General features: G+C 45.6%; 1 protein-coding gene across 1 annotated transcript in view; it reads left to right on the top strand.

Moving 5' to 3' along the window:
• The first annotated feature begins 341 nt into the window (after nucleotides 1-341).
• The window catches only part of LOC126092951 (forkhead box protein O), a 678190-nt gene continuing 659480 nt past the window's right edge, over nucleotides 342-19051 (top strand). Inside the window, exon 1 of the mRNA XM_049908686.1 lies at nucleotides 342-1149. Coding sequence (XP_049764643.1) covers nucleotides 688-1149 — 462 coding nt within the window. The 5' untranslated portion in view covers nucleotides 342-687. The remainder of the gene's footprint in view (nucleotides 1150-19051) is intronic.

Below are 19051 nucleotides of genomic sequence, written 5' to 3'. Positions count from 1 at the left end.
AAAGAAACGAGTGTTACAGGCCAATAAAAAGAACAGGCGAATAAAAAGAAGCGAAATGTGAACGGTACAAAAAAAGACTTTCAGTTAGTAGCATAGACTATCACAAGGCGAGACGCAAATCCGCGACAGTGCGCGTGCCGCACTTGTATCGGGCAACGGAGTGGTGCGATGCGGGCGGGGCGGGAGGGGGCGTGCCGGCCACGTGGTGCGCGCGTTCGAAACTGGCGCGCGGCCGGCGGCGCGCAGGAGTTTGTCAACATGGCAACGGGCCGCGTGGAGGGGGCGTGACGTCAGCGCGCGGCCCGTGACGTCGCGCGGGACACGCGCGCCGGCCGCCAGAAGGCGCTCCGGCCGTGCGGCGAGCGACACTGGCGAGCAGCCGCGACTGAGGAGTGGAGCCTAGCGCGAGCCGAGCCAGCGACTGAGACGCGAGACCCGACAGCCCGCTCGCCTCTGCCGCGTTACCGCTCTACGGACGACGTCACCACGTGTGATGCGGTGGTGAGCTACTCCCGGACGAGACAGTGTTTCGGTGGCGACAGTGGTGGTGACGTCGTGACCATTTACGCAGCTAACCTGGAGGACGTTCAGGGTTTCGGCGGGGGGCCGGGAGCCGGGGACTGCAATGTGCGCAGGCTTCTGTTGCTGAGGGGCCATCACCAGCAGCAGCAGCCGCACGACGTTAGCATGATGGAGCAGGGCCAGCAGGAGATGGACCCGTCGTTCGAGCCGCAGCAGCGCGCCCGTTCCAACACGTGGCCTCTGCCGCGGCCGGAGAACTTCCTGGACGTGGTCGTGAAGCAGGAACCCGGCGTCGAGGTCGGTCCGGGCGCCGGCATGCTGGGGCCGTGCGCCGCCGCCGTCCACGGCGGGGGCGGCGCAGGGGGCGGAGGTGGAGGCGGGTCGCCCGGCGCCGGTGAGCCCGTCTACCTGTCGCCCGCCGCCGTCGTCAACTCTGTCAACGCCGCCAAGAAGAACACGAGCCGTCGCAACGCGTGGGGCAACCTCTCGTACGCGGACCTCATCACGCAGGCCATACAGTCGGCGCCGGATCAGCGGCTCACCCTGTCGCAGATCTACGAGTGGATGGTGCAGAATGTGCCCTACTTCAAGGACAAGGGCGACAGCAACAGCTCCGCCGGATGGAAGGTAAGTGAAGTGCCGTCGCTCCGACACACCGGAGACGGCGGGTCGCAATTGGCCACTGCGGGCGCGGGGCACTCTGCCGAGTGTTTACAGGGGAGCGGCACGTGTGCGCTAATAAGCTCGCCACCTCGCAGATCCGTAGTGAACGTCGGTTTCGCGCAAGTAGTGGCCCCTGTGATAACGGTGGAGTGGAGAAACGTGTTGCGTCATACGTCTCGTATTTCGCAGCTACTACGCAGCGGGGTTTCGGGACGGCTTAATAACGTGACACAATGAAATCGGTGGTGGTGACGACATTCGGTAAAAGCAAATTTCACGGATTGACTGTAGTGCTGCATTTAAACACCTCAAAGGTCATTCGTCAGTATCATGAACGTAAGAGTAAAATAATGCAGTACTCGGAACAGGAAATGCCGTAAATCAGTGGAGGCCGCCCGATTTATTGTGATCTGGGCTTTATTAATTTGAGACACATCAGTTTTGTAGGTATCTCTGTATGAGTTGCGTAGTGCCCCCCTTCCCTCGCTTTTGTCGTAGTTTATCTACGATGTGTGTACATAATATGCACCAAAATAATCGTAGGAAATTTGAATATTAGCCTGTACAGCTCTTCTGAATTTGCCTTGCAGTTTTAGCTTTTATGATGGGAAGCGCATTAAATAAGGCGCCAACGCTGACATCGGGAAGCGCTTTATTCCGCACTCATATACATTGGCTTTGCAAAGTTAGAGCCAGACTGCCACATTCTTGCGTAACCTATATTTCGAGGTACGCTGCGTTTGTGTCACCACAACCATGCATTCGTTCGCAGATTAAGAATAATACACTTTAACATATGCTAACTTTTTCTTGGGTCGTATATTACTAAACAAGCATGAGACATTGCATGTAGGTTTGTAAACATAAAAACTCGAGTGTGTTTGATTTTCTGAATATCGGTGCGTACTTAATATCCTTCAGTCTCTCTCTCGCTCTCTCTCTCTCTCTCTCTCTCTCTCTCTCTCTCGATTAATATAAACTACTTACTTGCCTCTGAAAGAATGTGGTGTATTTTGTTTTGTAACGGACGTGCGTAAACAGACGAGTGGGCGTCTGGAAATATACAGTGCCATTACGTAATGCGCTGATGACGTGTCTACTGCGAAGGCGTCGTATGTTTCTTCTCCGATAGTAGCAGCAGATGGGAACAAAACGAATGAAATACCAGAAGTGCAGCGATTCGTGTTCTCTCGACGTAAAATGCGTTTTCCACCTAAGGCTTGGTGGCGTATTGTGGCGCATGCTCGTTATTGGGAAGGCGAAGGAGTTTCCTTCGAGGCATTTGAGATAAACGCTATTGCGGAGATAGTGTAGGCTGCAGGCACCTTCACACCTTCGATACCGTAGTATGTCTGAATACGTCTTTTGTACCATTCTGACTCGTAGTCTATCTTCACAACTGTCACGTTTTGTGGTCTATATTTTCATACATACTGCAGGATTCAATCGTACATTTAAATACAGTTTGTCTTCAGCTTGCTGGAGATTATCGACTCGGCATACTCTGTAGAAGTGTGAGAAGGTGGGTTGTACAAAGTTCAGCAACTATTACGGAAGCTTTTGTTATTAGGTGATGACTTTGCATCTTTGAGTGACGAGTTGGTGTATAGCCCGGCGTTATTTATAGCAAATGTTTATCAAAAACTGAGACTTTGTCATATTTATTTGTTTATCATTAAACTTCGTTAACTGTCGGTGTTATGTAGCAGTGTTATTCGTTGAAGTTAACGTAATAATTGCGTCACTGTATATAAAGTAAGCGGTGTAATGAAGTTCGAACGATGGCTTTCGTGGTTTGTGAAAAATACATTATTCATGATTCTTGATGTTTGAGCCATCTAAACAGCACATCTAATGAGTTTGGACAAGCACCAGAAAAATTAACGCTTGGGTCTCGAGTAATTGTTTTACGATCACATTTAGTTTATTCTCAATCTCTGTAAGTAATATGAAACATTTAAAGTTTTATGGATCTGGCCGTAGAAAAGACACTTTATACACAAATCGCAGAGCAGTCCCTCTCTCTGAGGCTTTTAATTAATTATTAATCGAATAGTTGAATCTCGCTCAGAATAGCAACTGAGAACTCTGAAATCAAGGCACCGTTTTTAAGTTAAAAGTTAGCCTATACATTTGGTCAAGTAGTTTACCTCTCGTTTATCTCTAAATAAATTCAGTTGATATTCGAATTCGTAGTACGTACATTTACACATAACAGAAAAAATTAGCTCTTAAGTTCGTAGTACTGTATATATAAAATGCCACGAAATATATATACCTCGCAGCGGTGGTGTCACTAAGTAGTGTGACATCTGCGACGAGATTTCTGAAATTTTGTCGTTGAAAATGGTGTGTAGGCCTAATAGTTTTGTGATCAGACCTGGTTCCAAAGGAGGGCATGGGGGTGGTGCGGCATTCATTGGTGTGTTGCAGTCTGCAGGTACTTTTTTTTCCAAGCGCAGTAACGGAAGAATTAACTGGCTCGGCACTTTTCATTGTGTCGCAGGCTTGCCCGGAGGCAGCGATGACCTCCAACGCTGTACACCAATCTGCGGCTTAGACAAGCTGCTCGATGCGAGATACGAGGGCGGTGCGCCCGTCGCAGTTGGAGATTCTCGAGTGTGTCTCAGAAGTGCGAACGGTGGACGTGCTAGTGGCCGCTGGCGATGCGGCCCGTGCCTCTGCGTCGCTGCACAGCTTCCCAACAAGACGCAAAATGTACACTCGATTTATTTTAGTAACGCCAGCCGAAACAATGACAGCTACCGCGTACTTGATACGCTGCTAACGGTCAACGTGTGGTGTAATGGTCACATTGCAGTGTCAAAATTTCACTAGGTACTTTCGTGAAGCTGGCTGTCCAGAAATTTTAAATACTGTTGCTTTAAACCAGCGCGATGGTCAGCGAAAATCTTCATAGCTGTTACATGTTCTGTCCGCTTTTGCATAGCATTATCTTGCGAGCCTCCTATTGATGAATTTCGTATCAGTGCTACTTCTTTTTCCTCTTACGTCTTAATAAGGAGCGTTTTTTGGACAGTCCACTGGTAACTTTTATTTATTTATTGGCTTTTGTTTTCGTGACCCTACAGCTAACGGCATTTGTAGATGTTAGTAACAACTGTGAGTTATGTCTGTCATCAATGTACAACATTTAAATACATTTATAGGAAAACCAGCATAATTTGTACTGATACCTGTTCCGTCTTGCGGCGTTAGTTACAATGTATCACTTCTCTCTTAGCCCCCCCGTATTTCCTCTCACAGGTCGTAAATGTGCAAAAGAGTAAGGCAGCGTAGTAAAACCTGCTGCATACATATTGCGGAACAACCGTGGTGGAGGAATCGGACATTACAGGTCAGACGGGAGGTTACCGCCAGTCTCTCATCCCGCGCACCATTCGCAAATGATACTGGAAGTATTCTCCGCAACACACCGGAAAGTGGCCTGCAGATTATAAATGTAGAAATAATCAACTGCTTAAAAAAGAACAAAAGCCTGCACCTGTTAGTTACGGAGATAAGTCTTCATCATCGACGCCCGATGGCGAAGTGCTAGGACACGATGCTTCTGAACGTATAGATATAGTTATATGGAAAGGAAGGAACGTGCTGAGTTTTTCAGGGCTTGTAGCTTGCTATCCGCCCGCATTTCAGCAGTTCCGTATGACACGTGTAATACATTTTGTAGGACACGAAGGAAACATATTGCTTCGTTAGTTTATCACGGCTTTAATGTTGACCCTCTTTTTCCTCAATAAAATACGCGTCGTGGAAGCAGTTTCAACTTCTCGCGCTTTTTTCTTGCATTATTATTATTATTATTATTATTATTATTATTATTATCATCATCATCATCATAGTTATCATCGTGATTGAGCGCCAGTGGCTTGGGCAGAATTAGGAGGCTTGTGCACTGGACAATTATTAAAGACTTGTTAGATATAGGTCTCCCCCCCCTCCTCCCCCCCCGTCCCATCCCTTGAGTCTCTACAAAAAATGCGTTACGTACGCTTGATTACCTGCAAGACTGGGATTATTAGCGCAGCTTTACGATGTTCTTCACACTTCGATACAACACTGCCCTCACTGAATGCAGTCCCCTGTGCCGGTCGATACGGAACAGACAAGGCTAGTGATAAAATTCCGATGAAGCTTCAGACCACGTCAAGAATCATAGTACGACGTTCCACATACACTGTGGTGCGTGTTATCATGACTAAAATCCGAGAAATTTTAGCTTAAACGGAGAGGTTCCGCCTGCCACCCAGCGATGGCGTCTTGTTGAGTGCGGGCGTAGACTACGCACCAGTACACACCGGCCTTCTGCCTGACGTACCGTCTCTCACGACCGAGCAAGTAAACCCAGCACTACGCGAACTATTTCCTAGCAATATTTCACGATATTTATCACGTGCGTTTTGTAGTAGTCTCCTGTGACAACCTGCTTTTTGCCTAGGCAGTTCGGTATGTTTCCTGTCCCACGTTAGCCTTTGATTCTGTTAAGAAGGAATTTAAAAATAATAAGGGCAAAATGTAGGTGCCGAAACAGATGAAGGCAATTGGTGAATCGTACAAAAATATACTACACTTGTTAATGGGCAAATGTAGAAGTGTTTTTTCTTGAAAGAACGATGGAACGTAACGAGGCATTGTTAATAAACGTTAGCAGGAAGTCTGGTGAGTTTGCTTTCGAAGATCATGTTAACAACTTATTAGACAGCGATACCTTTGATCCTTGCGGCCTAAAAATGCCTGTCGGTGTAAGCGTATCTCTGTGTAGCTGTCCAGACTTAAGATATCGATAGTAGCGGTTCTGTGTGAAGAGTGGTCGATGCCAACTGTGTAGCTCATGTCCAGATGTCATTCGACCATTTCCAAAGTTATAGCACTTTCTTAAAGTTTTGATGTTTCTCTGAATGGTATCCAGAACACACTTACCAGCAAAGATATTTTGTTTTGTTCAGTACTACATGTAAGAACAATACCATAGTACCAACTGCAGCAACAGCAGCCTCTGGTTTTGCATTGAATGTTCTTTTTGGTGTATACTAAACAGAACGAAGAGCTGCTTGAAATCGGCATTTGATCATGACGCGTTCCGTTGTTATAGCAGTAGTAAAAGCTAGCTTAATGCAGAAATATTTTGTACCTACGTCGAAAGAGACAAATACGTTTTTGATTGGTTTGAGTTGCACTTCTCTGCTTGGGACACACTGCTGTACCGTACTGCAGAAGTAACTTTTAATTATGAGATGCAATTACCAGATTTTCCCGCTCCTGTTGCGCATGGGTCGTGGGAATAAATACTTCTTATATGCCTCTCTTAAGTGCTGCAAATAATCTAATCTTATCTCGACGATCCCTAGGCGAGCGCAGCGTAGTGTTGGAGACTACGGAATACTCCTACATTACTTCTGAAAACCTGTTCTTGACGTTTCTTAAGCATATTATCGCAAGGTAATTTGCACCTTCCTTAAAAAGTACGCCATTGCACACTGTTCAGTATTACTTAGAAATTGTGCCCGAGAGTAACAAACGTACGGCGGTTTCTGTAAACCTTTTGTGCAGTCGATCGATATCGCATTTTACCTTAGTTTGATACGCTCCACCCATATTAATGGTATAAGCATTGTTGAGCAATTGCTTTCTCATATTAGCTGGAATAATCTGTTATCGTACCTAAAAGCGCATGCCCTTGCCTGAAAATACTTCACTGTTCTGTTCATTTTCAAGAACTGTTCGGCCGCCAATTTATATTTTGCGACTATAGCTGCATTAATTTTTTGTGCAGCTTTTCTCTTTTGCTGTCAGTGGTTGTTATTCGTCTACCATTTCTAAAGAATTCAGCTTTCATTTTTTCTGTTTTTAAGCAATTGCTAACACTGTTCTCTTGAAGTGACTAGTCTGGATATTAGTGAAGCTTTCTTCAGACAACATTCAGTATTAGAGTTCTGTGTTTTCTACAAAAACAATGTAGTTACCGTTTGTTCTGCGGATCATTATCACAGACCACGATGAATAGTAGCTAAAAAGAATTGCCTGTTTCCGAAACTGATAAACAAGGAGCTCTCTTATTTCTACTCAATTTTTTGTACTGGTGCACAAACAAATTGCCTGTGGGTGCCGCAACGTTAAGTTGTACGTGACCGTGCCGAGCGTATTATTACAGAATATTTCGCGCAAGGCTAACAAAGTTACATTAATTATAAATATGTTTCGGGAATGGATTCTGCCTCCAACAAACACAACTGGCATATTTTTCGCCCACAAACGTTCCGTTGAAATTTCACCATCGTCACTGTGTTTATTTTAATTCCTATCGAATGTCCGGTAAGAATTTGCACGATAATATGTGCAATCTTGGGACTATGGTCATTATATTCGTAACATTCCTAGTGTCGGTGAAAAAGAAGAAAATTGTGTTTTCTGAAGGAAGAGTTCGTATTAAAAACATTTTGATTTGAAAATAACCTCGAACAGAAAGTTAAAGCTAACTTCCAGATGAATGTAATAATCAGTTAACGTATTCTGGCAACAGGAGTTACATTCCCATTGCCGGTGACTCACTAGGAAAATAACTTCTTAATAGTCATTTTGTGAGCGCTTGGCCCAATTTATTGCATGTGCATTACGCTGGAGGGTTGATTCTATATGTAATTCAATTTTTATCGCCATCTCTCTCTGTAATACGGTGAAATATGAGCGCTCGATCAGTCGTTCCGGTGTCGTTACCGCGGTGTCTTTCGACACTGGTACCGGAAAAAGCAAACGAGGTAGGCCATTAAGATCAAGTGGTTTCCCCTCAGCTGTTCCGAGAGAATTCACACACACACACACACACCAGTGCTGTGCAGGTGGCACATGTGTGTCCAGTACGTTCTGGCATTGTCAGTTTGATATTTGATCTTTACTTGGTACAGATCCCAATATTGCGCAGTGTGTCTCATAAGCGAATATTTCTTACACGATCCGTACTTGTATCATTTTCATGCCTGTTGGGTTGGCTTGTTTAATGAGTAATTATTCGACCCGGGTGTCAATCCAGAGAGAATAATTTTTTGTGCATTATTCGCGGTGTGACAGACCTCCGTAATCGCTGAGACAGGTGGAAGTTCCAGGAGAATTCTCCGAACGCGTTGTGAGTTTCGCCATAGTTTGAATAATCCCTTTATCGTCAGTCTGAGAAGGATTTTTTTTTGGGAGGGTGAAGAGGGCAGAAAATACTGTCGTTGGTTTTCATATTCATTGTTTCTCTTGATGTCGCGGGATATATTCTAGTCTACAGATTTCAAATAAGATCACGCTTTTGGTATTTTAATCAGTAGATGGGGTTGAACCAGTGACGAGGCCGAGCTAAACATTCTGCTATTACAGCGCTGATTGGGTGAGAAGCCAAAATGGGCTCAGAGATTTCGGAAGTGGCTTTGGAGACGTGAGATGTGGGAATTAGTCACTGACCAGCATTAAGGGCAGAAGGCAAGTCCGGTGGAATCTGCACGCGGAATGTTATCAGCAATTTCAGAGTTTTGTTACCGAACTTAATCGTTTTAGAGCAGGCCTGTGTAAATTTAGCGCGGAACTTTGTTTTAGTAACAAAACCGGTAGCCGTGACTCTCAAAGTCGAGTTTAAAGCGACGCAGCGTGATCATATGTTATTTTGAGGTAGTTTCGTGTCAGATCAGTGAGCTAACACTTATGCCAATAAACCTATTATTTACGGGGAACGAGTGTGTTTGATTAGGGTATAAATTTCTGACCTTTGTATGTTTGACCTTTTGACTTTAGACGTTTCTTTTTTGCTGAGTTTGCCGTGGACGTTCTAGGGAGCGTGTTCGAGCTTAATCTGGAATTGTTAGCGTTGTGTATTTCCTGCCCGATGGTCGGAAGTTACGCGAATGCAGTCGCACTGCTACGAAGGCAGTGACTTAAACTGGCGGCTCGTATCAAAAAGTATTTTACTGATGTAGCAGTGCAGTGAACTTTCGCGGGCCCGCCGATTAACAGTGCCTTCGACTACAGTGGTACATGTGCGCCGTGCAGCAATATCGCTCGAGTTGGAAAGACTTGTAGCGAGTTGACCGCTCTTTCACTATATATCCGTCTTCAAAAGGAAAAGAAACATATTTTTACATGCTCAACAAGACACTACTGGTAGAACAAATTGGGTGGCATTATCGCGAGGCATTATAATCACCCACGAGCAGCATTCTAACCGCTAACCCTTTTCCGTGCATTCCATAATTTACTTTATACGACTGGTTGGCGTGTTCCGTGAAAAATGCTACGCCTTTGTTCCTCTCCTACAGCAGTCTTCGCCGCTCTGAACTCTGGCGCAGTCCCTACGATCTTTTTTTTTCTCATTGTCGACCCAAAATGCGTAGTAGTGGTTCGAGTTTCGGCATTTTGTAAAGAGAGGATGTTTTCAGGTGAGAGGGTGTGCCGATTGGAAATATTTGGGAGGCGACTGCCAGTTCTGGCATTTGCTTCAGAAGCGAGGAAAACCTCCCGAAAGCCGTGCTCTGAACTGGGAACTTTTTTAAATTCAATTCTGGGGCAATATGTCTCGGAGAAAAAATGAAAATCTAGTGCTTATGAAAGTGTGTTTGTTTATGTGTACACAAAGTAAAGGCAATGGCTTAGTCGGCATGCGCAGTCGCCGTTGATCGCAGGCGATGAGATCGACGGCGAATTGACCGGGAGTCGCGTGCTGTTGCTGTTCGTTAACGTTCTGACGCCGAACGAGTGTTCAGTTCTAACCTCCCTCCCTCTTTTCGTACGTCGTAACGATCCTTCCGCGCAGAACAAGTTTCTAGATCGTTTGCTTCTTGCTGAACGGCGGTGACTAGGCTCTTCGCCTGCACTTCGGAGGTTATCGCGAGCCCACGTGATTTCGAGCGCGCCAGCCAGTGAAGTGAAATGCAGCCCAGATAAGGAGAGCTCAACCTGAGGCCCTGGCAGGCAAGCAGGCTAACGAACCCGTCCTCGCGGGTAAACATGGGCGCCCGCCAAGTCTGCACAGTTTCCAATGTCGCCGGCCACCAATTGTTAGCGCGGAATGCGGACCCCCCTCTTCCGCGTTCCCACCCGCTGACCGCCTCGGGCGGGGGGCTTTTAGTTCTTGCCCGGTCGTCGTACTCTTCTGCAGTATTTTCAGGGGAGCGACGAGATACTGTGTTGCTTCCACTGCGCTCGCTTCATATGCCACATTTAACTCGGAACGATGTAACCTGAACTATTGCATACCCGTTACCAAGTTCCGTAGATAATTTGAACGATTTTTTATATCGAAATAAGGTGGGCCTATTCGGTTTATACAATATATTTCTGTGATTTGTTTTAGCGTTAATAAATATATAACTCTTGTCCTGCTCCTGCAACTACATTGCGAAATAGTGTTTTGTAAATAAAAATTCGCCTACGAATAAGAGTTCTCCATAAAATTTTAAGTTAGATTAAAAACTTACACCGACCACCCCGCTAGTTGAATGGTTACCCTCTCGTAATAAAAAAAGCGAATGAAGATCTCACCGATAGAATGTGAAAGAGGTCAGACATCTGTAAAGATCTACTAACGACATAACGATGGGAAAACAGATCGCTGCCTTTGGTGTGGAAGGACTTTTTTTTCCCGTGGTAGGTACGTCTGGAGTGGAGTCAAACGAGTCTCTGAGGCTAATTGCGAACAGCTGTTCGAATAAAGAGTCAGCGTCACCATCAGGATTCATAAGGGCTGGTCACATGTCCTACGACCGTAGATCGCTCCTCGTATTGTAACGTATAAACCGTGAGTGGTGCATAGTTGAAACTTACTCTGCCACCTCTGCGAATGATAAATATTTTTGTTGGTGCATAGTTGAAACTTACTCTGCTTCTTGTCACCTATGTTATTGGGCGAATGATCAAATATTTTGTTGGTGCATATTGAACGCTTTTCTGAGCAGCCGACAGTTAGAAGTGAATCCGTTTTTGACTTACGATACTGTGGGAGCGAAGAAATTAATAAACTGCAGCGTGACTGCGAACAAATTATAACTGATTTTCTTCTAGGAACAAACTGCTCTGTTCAGCCATGCACACTGCCGTCTCGTTGCGTAGGTTTTCTTTCTTTGCTCGAGTACATACCGTACAGTGCACTAGTTTCCGTGTTTCGGGCAGAGTACTCTGTAAATATCTTGTGCTCGGGCAAAGGATACTTATTGAACAAAAAAGAAGGTATCTTCCTCGGTGGCGCTCAGGCTGGTGCCAGAGTAGACGTCCAGACCTCTGTGTTACGATTTCCAGTCGGTCCTAGGGTTTGTCTGTGTCCCTTGCCGCTTCTTTCGCTTCCAGGAATGATCTATTGTCAGAGCACACCGTGGTTCGCGGTACACGTCAAACTGTTTGTCGCCTAGAAGTGGTTAGAAAGTAGCAGGAAGGCAGCAGCATACAACCTTCATTACGACAATGTGTAGTAAAGCTCTGTGCCATCCTCAAACCAGTCTTCGGGGGGTGGGGGGGGGGCTTTGCTTTAATCTATTATAGTCTCTAATCGGATACCTACTCAACAAGAGAAATTGTTGTAACTGCTTGAAATTAACATTATATCCATTCGGTATGAAATTCTGTGAGGCTTAAAGCCGTGCGAATAATTAAATTATTTCCGTAAAGCCAAATCAAGGTTGATCTTCAACGAAGTAAGAGTCACACTTCCTGTTACAAGATGCAACCCTGTAACCGACGAGGATAGTGATACTTTTCGGCAGGCTTCCACCTTTTTACCTTTTTGCTGTTTGTATGTCTACGGCAGGGACCACAGTTTGATACCGATATTAAATGTCAGTTGATTTATGTCATAATGTTATATTTTGACGTTTTTCATGTCTGGCTGCTGCTGGTAATTGGCATTAGGGACAGTGATGGGAAAGTTTTTAAGAGCTTTTGCTAGAGATTATCCGTAGTTTTTGTACCCGTGCTGAGATGAATATATTTAAAATAAGGTAGTTATTCTATAACTATTCTCAGGACAGCTGAACTGTAACAAACTGTCGTAGCAACTGCAGTAATTTTTAAACGCTGTTTGTAGGTTTACATGTTCCTTCTTGTAAAAGGCACTGCAGGGGTTATTACGTCGAAGATCTATTACAACGTCATTACACAATAAGGCACCCATGAACACAAAAGGTTGCTACTGTTCGAATTGGCATGCCGTTTCCCGTCTGATATAGTAATATCTACATGTAACTCAGACCATGGCGAAAATGGAAACTGTATCTTAGTATCAAATGGGAACAGAAAATGAGAGCGCTCCGTCTCCCTTTTTGAACATATTACTGTAACTGTTATAACTTAACTGTACAGTCCATTTTACGACAACTCGTAAAGTTATAAAAATGCCGGTGCGATGATCTGGCGGTAAGGCGCATGCCTGGAAACCGAACGGTCGCGAGACTGAATCTCGGACGGACCAAGAATTTTTCAATCTTCGTTTTAACCTAGACTTCCCTTCTCAACGACGTGAGAAGTCGCCAGAAAGGACACGAAATTCAGTGGTTACCTTTTCCCGGTTGGATAATCGGGGTAGGGCAGACATGCAAATCGCTGATTTGGCGTCCAGTCGGAGGACTTGCACCAGGCCACAAGAAACTATTACTTGACGACAGTAATCACTGCTTCACTCGGTGTGTGTTGGGCTCGCCGTAAACCGCCTGTGCATTCTCATAAGACTCTAATGCAGTTGTAAATCCACAGTTTCGCTACGCGATCGTGAGGCAGTGGCTCAATTTTTTGTTCCTAGTAAATTTATCGCTTGTTTGTCGATCACGTATAGTTAACCAGGATGCTGGGCACTGCCCGCCGTTCAGCGCACCTTTACTCGATGAATCGTGAGAGCTCATCTTTGCAGGACATTACTACTGCCACCTTGGAGAGTATTTCACACGACGCCGTCAGCTACCGAGGCCTATTCTCTATGTAAATTCTTCGGCTAGGCCGGAATGGCAGCTTGTGTCGTTGACAGCTTCCGTCTGAGTGTTATCACGATGCGCTCCTTGTTGCTCCTGGCCATGGAGTCGGCATATTATTCTGGCAGTGGCAGAGCCTCGCAGGGTGCCCTTCGTGTCGCCACCCTTTCCACCGCGAGTTCTAATTGTGTACCCCTTCTGTGTGCGTCTAATGTTACCGTGTGAAAGTATGGAAACGTTTTCGAAATATTTGCAACTGGTGTACATGAGGCGGTATGCGGGTACCAGCCCGGTATTCTAGTCACGTGTAGAAAAGCACCTAAAAGCCACATGCAGGCTGGGCGGCACACGACACTCGTCGTTAATCTGCCGGACGGATTCGATCCGGTGCCGGCGCGCCTCCCCAAATCCCAGAAGCGACGTGCTAACGTGCGCAACTATTTTTTTTCTTTTTTTTTCGGGCAAGCGCTCTACCGACTATCTGTCTTTCTAAAGGAGTGAATCGGTGGTGTTTTTGAGGGCAGATTGGGCAGGGGTCGAATCCCGAGGCCTGGCTACTGTGTCCTCCTCACCCATCCGGGCGGGTCTGTCATGGCCGTCTTTATTATTCTTAAATAGGACTTCGATTCCCGCCACCAGTTTGCCTCCAGCTAATTATCGCGAGAGCTCCATTCCGCTATAACTTGTGAGCGCTTAACATTTAAATCATACAATAATGGCACTATAGTGTTGGAGGATTGCTAAAATGTATGAATTCGGAAATGTGTTTGGTAGAGAACATCACCATATCTGGATTGTGGAAACGAGAAGAATTTACCTAAGAAGTCTTTCAGCGTCCCTTCTTAGTCACCTGTTGTTCTGTAACATCACCAATTACACCTTGGGAGAGACTGCTAATGCAGTGCTGGAATTCTTGCATTCACGTCTCCGAGAGACGTACATCGCGTTTGCCTGCGGTTTTGCCTTTTTCTTTCCCAGCGAAGCTGTGTCGTGTCAGCCAGGCAAGGTTATTAGCCATTTTAAAGCTAGTATCATAAAAGAGCTTGTGCCCTGTCTTTTTATCAGCTATAAATCATGTGCTCCTTTCTGAACCGTTGCCATTAAGCTTGTTCGTCAGCATGTCAGCTACATGTCTCTCGTAGTTTTGCTAAAAGGCTTCATAATAGTTGTGCAGTAACCTAAAGCCGTTACCACTTCATTTCAGAACGCATGAATTTTTCATAAGTTTGACAACATAGTGCACGGGGAGCATTTTCATTTTTAAATAAAGCATGGATTTTTGAATGTTGCCAATTGTTAAAAATAATTATCACACATTGTACTTAATCTCAGGAGCAAAACTGACTCCCAAACGATTAAATTCCTCACAAAATTGATACTATATACGTATGTTTCTAAAAACTGCGTTCAGCTGCAGTATTTTCTCAAAAAGTTTGAGGAAAATGGACAAAGAAGAGGCACAAGACGATACACACACACACACACACACACACACACACACACACAATTTCCTCTCCCTCTCCCTCTCCCTCTCCCTCTCCCTCTCCCTCTCCCTCCTCTTTCTTAAGGGACTAAACGAAAAAAGTGTATCGTGGAATGGTTAAATATGATACACACGATTCATGTTCTTCAGTTGCCAACGTAGCAGCAGCTGTGAGTGCGTTAACAAGAGTGTCGTCGATAGCTGTTAGAAATGCAGCTCAATACCTTTCTATTACAGCCGCCCAGGTATAGATACCATCACTAGCCAACTGCTCTCACCCAGTTCGAGATGATTATCTCATATTTGACGGACCAGAGTAACAGTAAATAATGAGTTCCTCAAGAGCGTGAATAAATCATTTACATGGTTACGACCTATTCGTACACATTCTTGACAGCAGTGGTGTTTACCCTCCGAACAACATGCCTTTAAAAGTACCCACCAGTTCCTGTACTTCTGCGTGGTTTTTCTAAACGTGTGCCTTTCGCAGCAGTGAGCTGTTCTGAGCTCTGTTTGTTGCGCCAAGCCCTGCCAGTATAGATTACGCCGAAGAGCCAGACAGCCCTTCTGATGCGCCTGCAAATATGCTTGCTGTCACAGCCAGAGGTTTCGTAATATGGCTTCACGATCTCGCTGCTTTCCTGGTAGTAACGCTACGACAAACGCGCGAGGATATTTTATTCTGCGGTAGGTGAGTACATCTAGTTCACCTTTCTTTAACTGTTTGTGCTTCCGGTTTAGTTCTGCATGTATTGCTTGGGAAGTCCTGCGTGCATATTAGTGCCTCTGCATCCAGTACTAAACTGGAGCTGACTCATATTCTCGATTAGTTTTTCGAATTATGAGCGAACTGTAATCACTCTACCCCTAAACTCATGACCATTGCTAATCTACTGATTAGTTGTCACTATGAGTTGATCACCATTAGTTACAGCCTGTCGTTAGTATACTTTAAAGGAGTTGTCTGTAGCGGGTGCCTCTCGTTGCTTATGTACGGTTCGGCTGGTTCCATTCCGCTAAAGGCTTTACTTCGTGATGGGATTTTCGGGACGCGATATACGAGTGAGTGACCACCAGAGTTCCAACGGAACTCCCTCGTCTACTAATGAGAGTTTAAACAGCACTACTACGTAATTTTTACGCTTCAGATTTTCATCTAGTGTAGAAAGGTGCTGCATACGTTTTCTGACAGGCAGTAGCATTCGGAGAAGTGTTTTTTACGAAACGTACTTGTTGTTGTTGCTCCTCCTCTATGCGACTGGGGACGTTGAACGTGGAAACGCTGCAGGTCGAAAGCTTTATGTAGCTAGTAAGCGATGACACTTATACAAGAACGGATGATTTATGAATTTTATCCATAGTGGATGCTGTCGAACTCCGTGACTGTTCCTTTATGGGGTTGTAGAAAAATATCAGCTACCAGTCACAATAAAAGGTTGTTTATTCGTCACACGACCGGTTTGAGGCTTGCGCCCTTCTTCAGGTGTTTATACATTCATTTACATGTTCGCGCTGTAGGAGATCACTGTATAAATACAAAAAAATTATTTGCTGGTGACTACACAAATACAAGTGGGACAATTGTAAGTGGTAAGGCAGCATTTGACGAAAATATATCTGTACTTACAAAAAGATGAAGCACCATTATTACAGTTATGCTGTGATGATAGTTTTGCCACTTAGTTACACACTTACCTGAAGTTGAGTTGCATGAAGAATTCAGGAAATCTCTGATTCTATTTTCCTGAGGATGCGACTGTGGAAACTGCTGTCATTGGAAACTCTTCGTTATGACGGGCGTTAAGATGCAGACTACTACTGTCCAATCCGTAAACCAGATTCTACGAGAAGAAAATAGGTTGCAAATCATAATGCTGGCGGCCTCTGTGCCGTTGTATTTCTTCTTACTCGTTTCAAGAGGTGTGCTCGGACACGTTGAAATTGAGGCGTTGCGTCCTTCGCAGTCCAGTAAACTAAACTCCGCCCGACGGTACCGACCGGCCGCCGTGTCATCTGCCCATAAGTGTCAATGGATGCCGATATGGAGGGGCATGTGGTCAGCACATCGCTCTCCCGGCCGTATATCAGTTTACGAGACCGGAGCCGCTACTTCTCAGTCAAGTAGCTCCTCAGTTTGCCTCACACGGGCTGAGTGCACCCGGCTTGCCAACAGTGCTCGGCATACCGGATGGTCACCCATCAAAGTGCTAGTTCAGCATGACAGCGCTTAACTTCGGTGATCTGACGGGAACCGGTTCGCAAAGATGTCCACATAGTGATTCTGTTGTATGCCTCGGTGCACTGGTATATTACGTTCTTAAGATGAATGTTGTTGGCTTTCAATACTTGCTCAGGTCTTGAGAACCAATACTAACTTTAATGACCCAGATGTGATCAGTATATCGTCCGTCTCTAGTAGCCTCACGAACTGAAGAACTTGTACGATAGTCAGTGCCTCTTCGCAAATATTGGCCGTCTCCTGAGAGAGAGCTTATGACCGTTCTGCATCAGGACGAGGATAAAACGAGCTGCTGCCAGCATACGTTCGATGCTATTTGCGACCCATCAGTGAATAATTTTAATGTCGCTGGACCGCGCATACTTGCATGGTTCTGGTGGACACACTAATATTTGATGTTTGGAAGGAAGGACACAGGAGGAAGTTAATTGCCGCGAAAACGTAATTACGAAATGCCGGTTCGTGCGAGAAACGAAGCATTCATGTTAAGTAGCGCTTTTTTTTGTAGGGTAGGGGGGGGGGGAGACGATAAAGTGCTGACAATTTTAGCATTTGGAAACACTAGGAGTTTGGACGCATCGCATCGTACCGAATTTATCCGCCAGATACCGTTGCCATAAATGAAGCAGCATTTCCGCTGCTTCTAAGGCAGGGCGTTGGTAGGTGTGAGTTCTTACAGTTGGCACAGTGGAGCAGAAGTTTGATGCGCTGTGTTTCACGTTATCTTCTGTAGCAGTCCTCTTGTCGCCAAGGCTTCTTACATCACAGAATGATTGTAGCCTACGTGTCTGAACTGATCGAAAAGATTCAGTGGAAACGTTCTTTTCAACAGCCGTGAAGGTTACATTCGTTTGGTAAGTCCTTATCGTCTTTTCTCTGCCTCGTGATGACTGGGTGTTGTGTGATGTCCTTAGGTTAGTTAGGTTTAAGTAGTTCTAAGTTCTAGGGGACTGATGACCATAGATGTTAAGTCCCATAGTGCTCAGAGCCATTTGAACCATTTTGAACGTTGTCGTCGTCGTCGTCGTTTTCGTTGTTCTTCTTCCTTCCTTCTACACTCCAACGGGCAGAACGAGCTGTTTTAGATCCGCATCATTCATTGTCCAGTCAAAAATAGATGTACTGTATGTAAGTTTGGTTAACGTATATTGTGTGTGTGCGTGTGCTGTACTGCGTGACCCTGTACTGGGACTGCGGAATTCGTGGAAGATCCAGTACTACGCTGCACTGGGTGCGAGTTGCAGCAGTTGGGGCTTGGCTGGAGATGAATGAGGACCAGAGAGCGGGCAGGGGCAGCCGAGGCGCGATGTGGCGAGGCTGCGGCGGCCGCGCCCTTCTGGCGTGGCTGGTGCCGCATTCCGCTGCCAGTTCCAGACGCCACCGGCCCCCGTCCCTGTCCCTGGCCCTCCACTGTCACACCTGGGCACTTCCACGGCCGAACAAAGTGCCCGCGCTCTTTCCGGGACTCGCACATCCGTACCGTGCGTTAAGTCTTCGCAATCATCAAACGCTGTGGTCGTTTATTTGAACGCAAAGATCCGATTAGAGTGTTTTATATTTCAGGCCGGTGACATTTGCAACGTTACAGACTCCGAAAAAAAACGCACTGAAATGGTTGTTGAACAGGGCGAGATGGCGCAGACACCGGACTCGAAGGTACATGTATTTTTACCGAGTTAGGATCACTACATTACTAAAAATTGTCACTTTTGATATCACTTTCACCATATGTGAGACAAGTTGGTTAATTACACAGCACGTTCGCACCATCTGGTCCCAGAAATCAGCGATCTACAATCCTTCTGCCTTAGGTTGCCCGTCTGCTTAAAAAGAATGCCGGGACGGCTCCTTTCAAAGACCACGGCCGATCTCTTTGGCTCTGCTACCCCAACACGAACCTGTGCTCCGTCTCAGATAACGTCGTCGTCGAAGGATAGTTGAATTTTAATCGTCTTCAATTTTGTTTTTCATTTCGTTCTGGTCACTTTACTGTCGCTAAGATGCAAGACATATGGGAGGGGGGGAGGGAGAGAGGGAGAGAAATTATTGGAAACACAGTGAGACCGGTAGTGAGCATACTTCTTGCAGAAAGCAGGAGGAGAGGATTCTAGCAAGTACGTTGACAGAAGCGTATGATATGCGTTGCGTGGCTGAACGTTATTAACATGGAGTAACGTTAATGGCGTAATATTGATGTCTTGC

The sequence above is a fragment of the Schistocerca cancellata genome, chromosome 1 (assembly GCF_023864275.1).
Source record: "Schistocerca cancellata isolate TAMUIC-IGC-003103 chromosome 1, iqSchCanc2.1, whole genome shotgun sequence".
NCBI lineage: Eukaryota > Metazoa > Arthropoda > Insecta > Orthoptera > Acrididae > Schistocerca > Schistocerca cancellata.
This window is presented reverse-complemented; position numbering and strand designations above follow the sequence as displayed.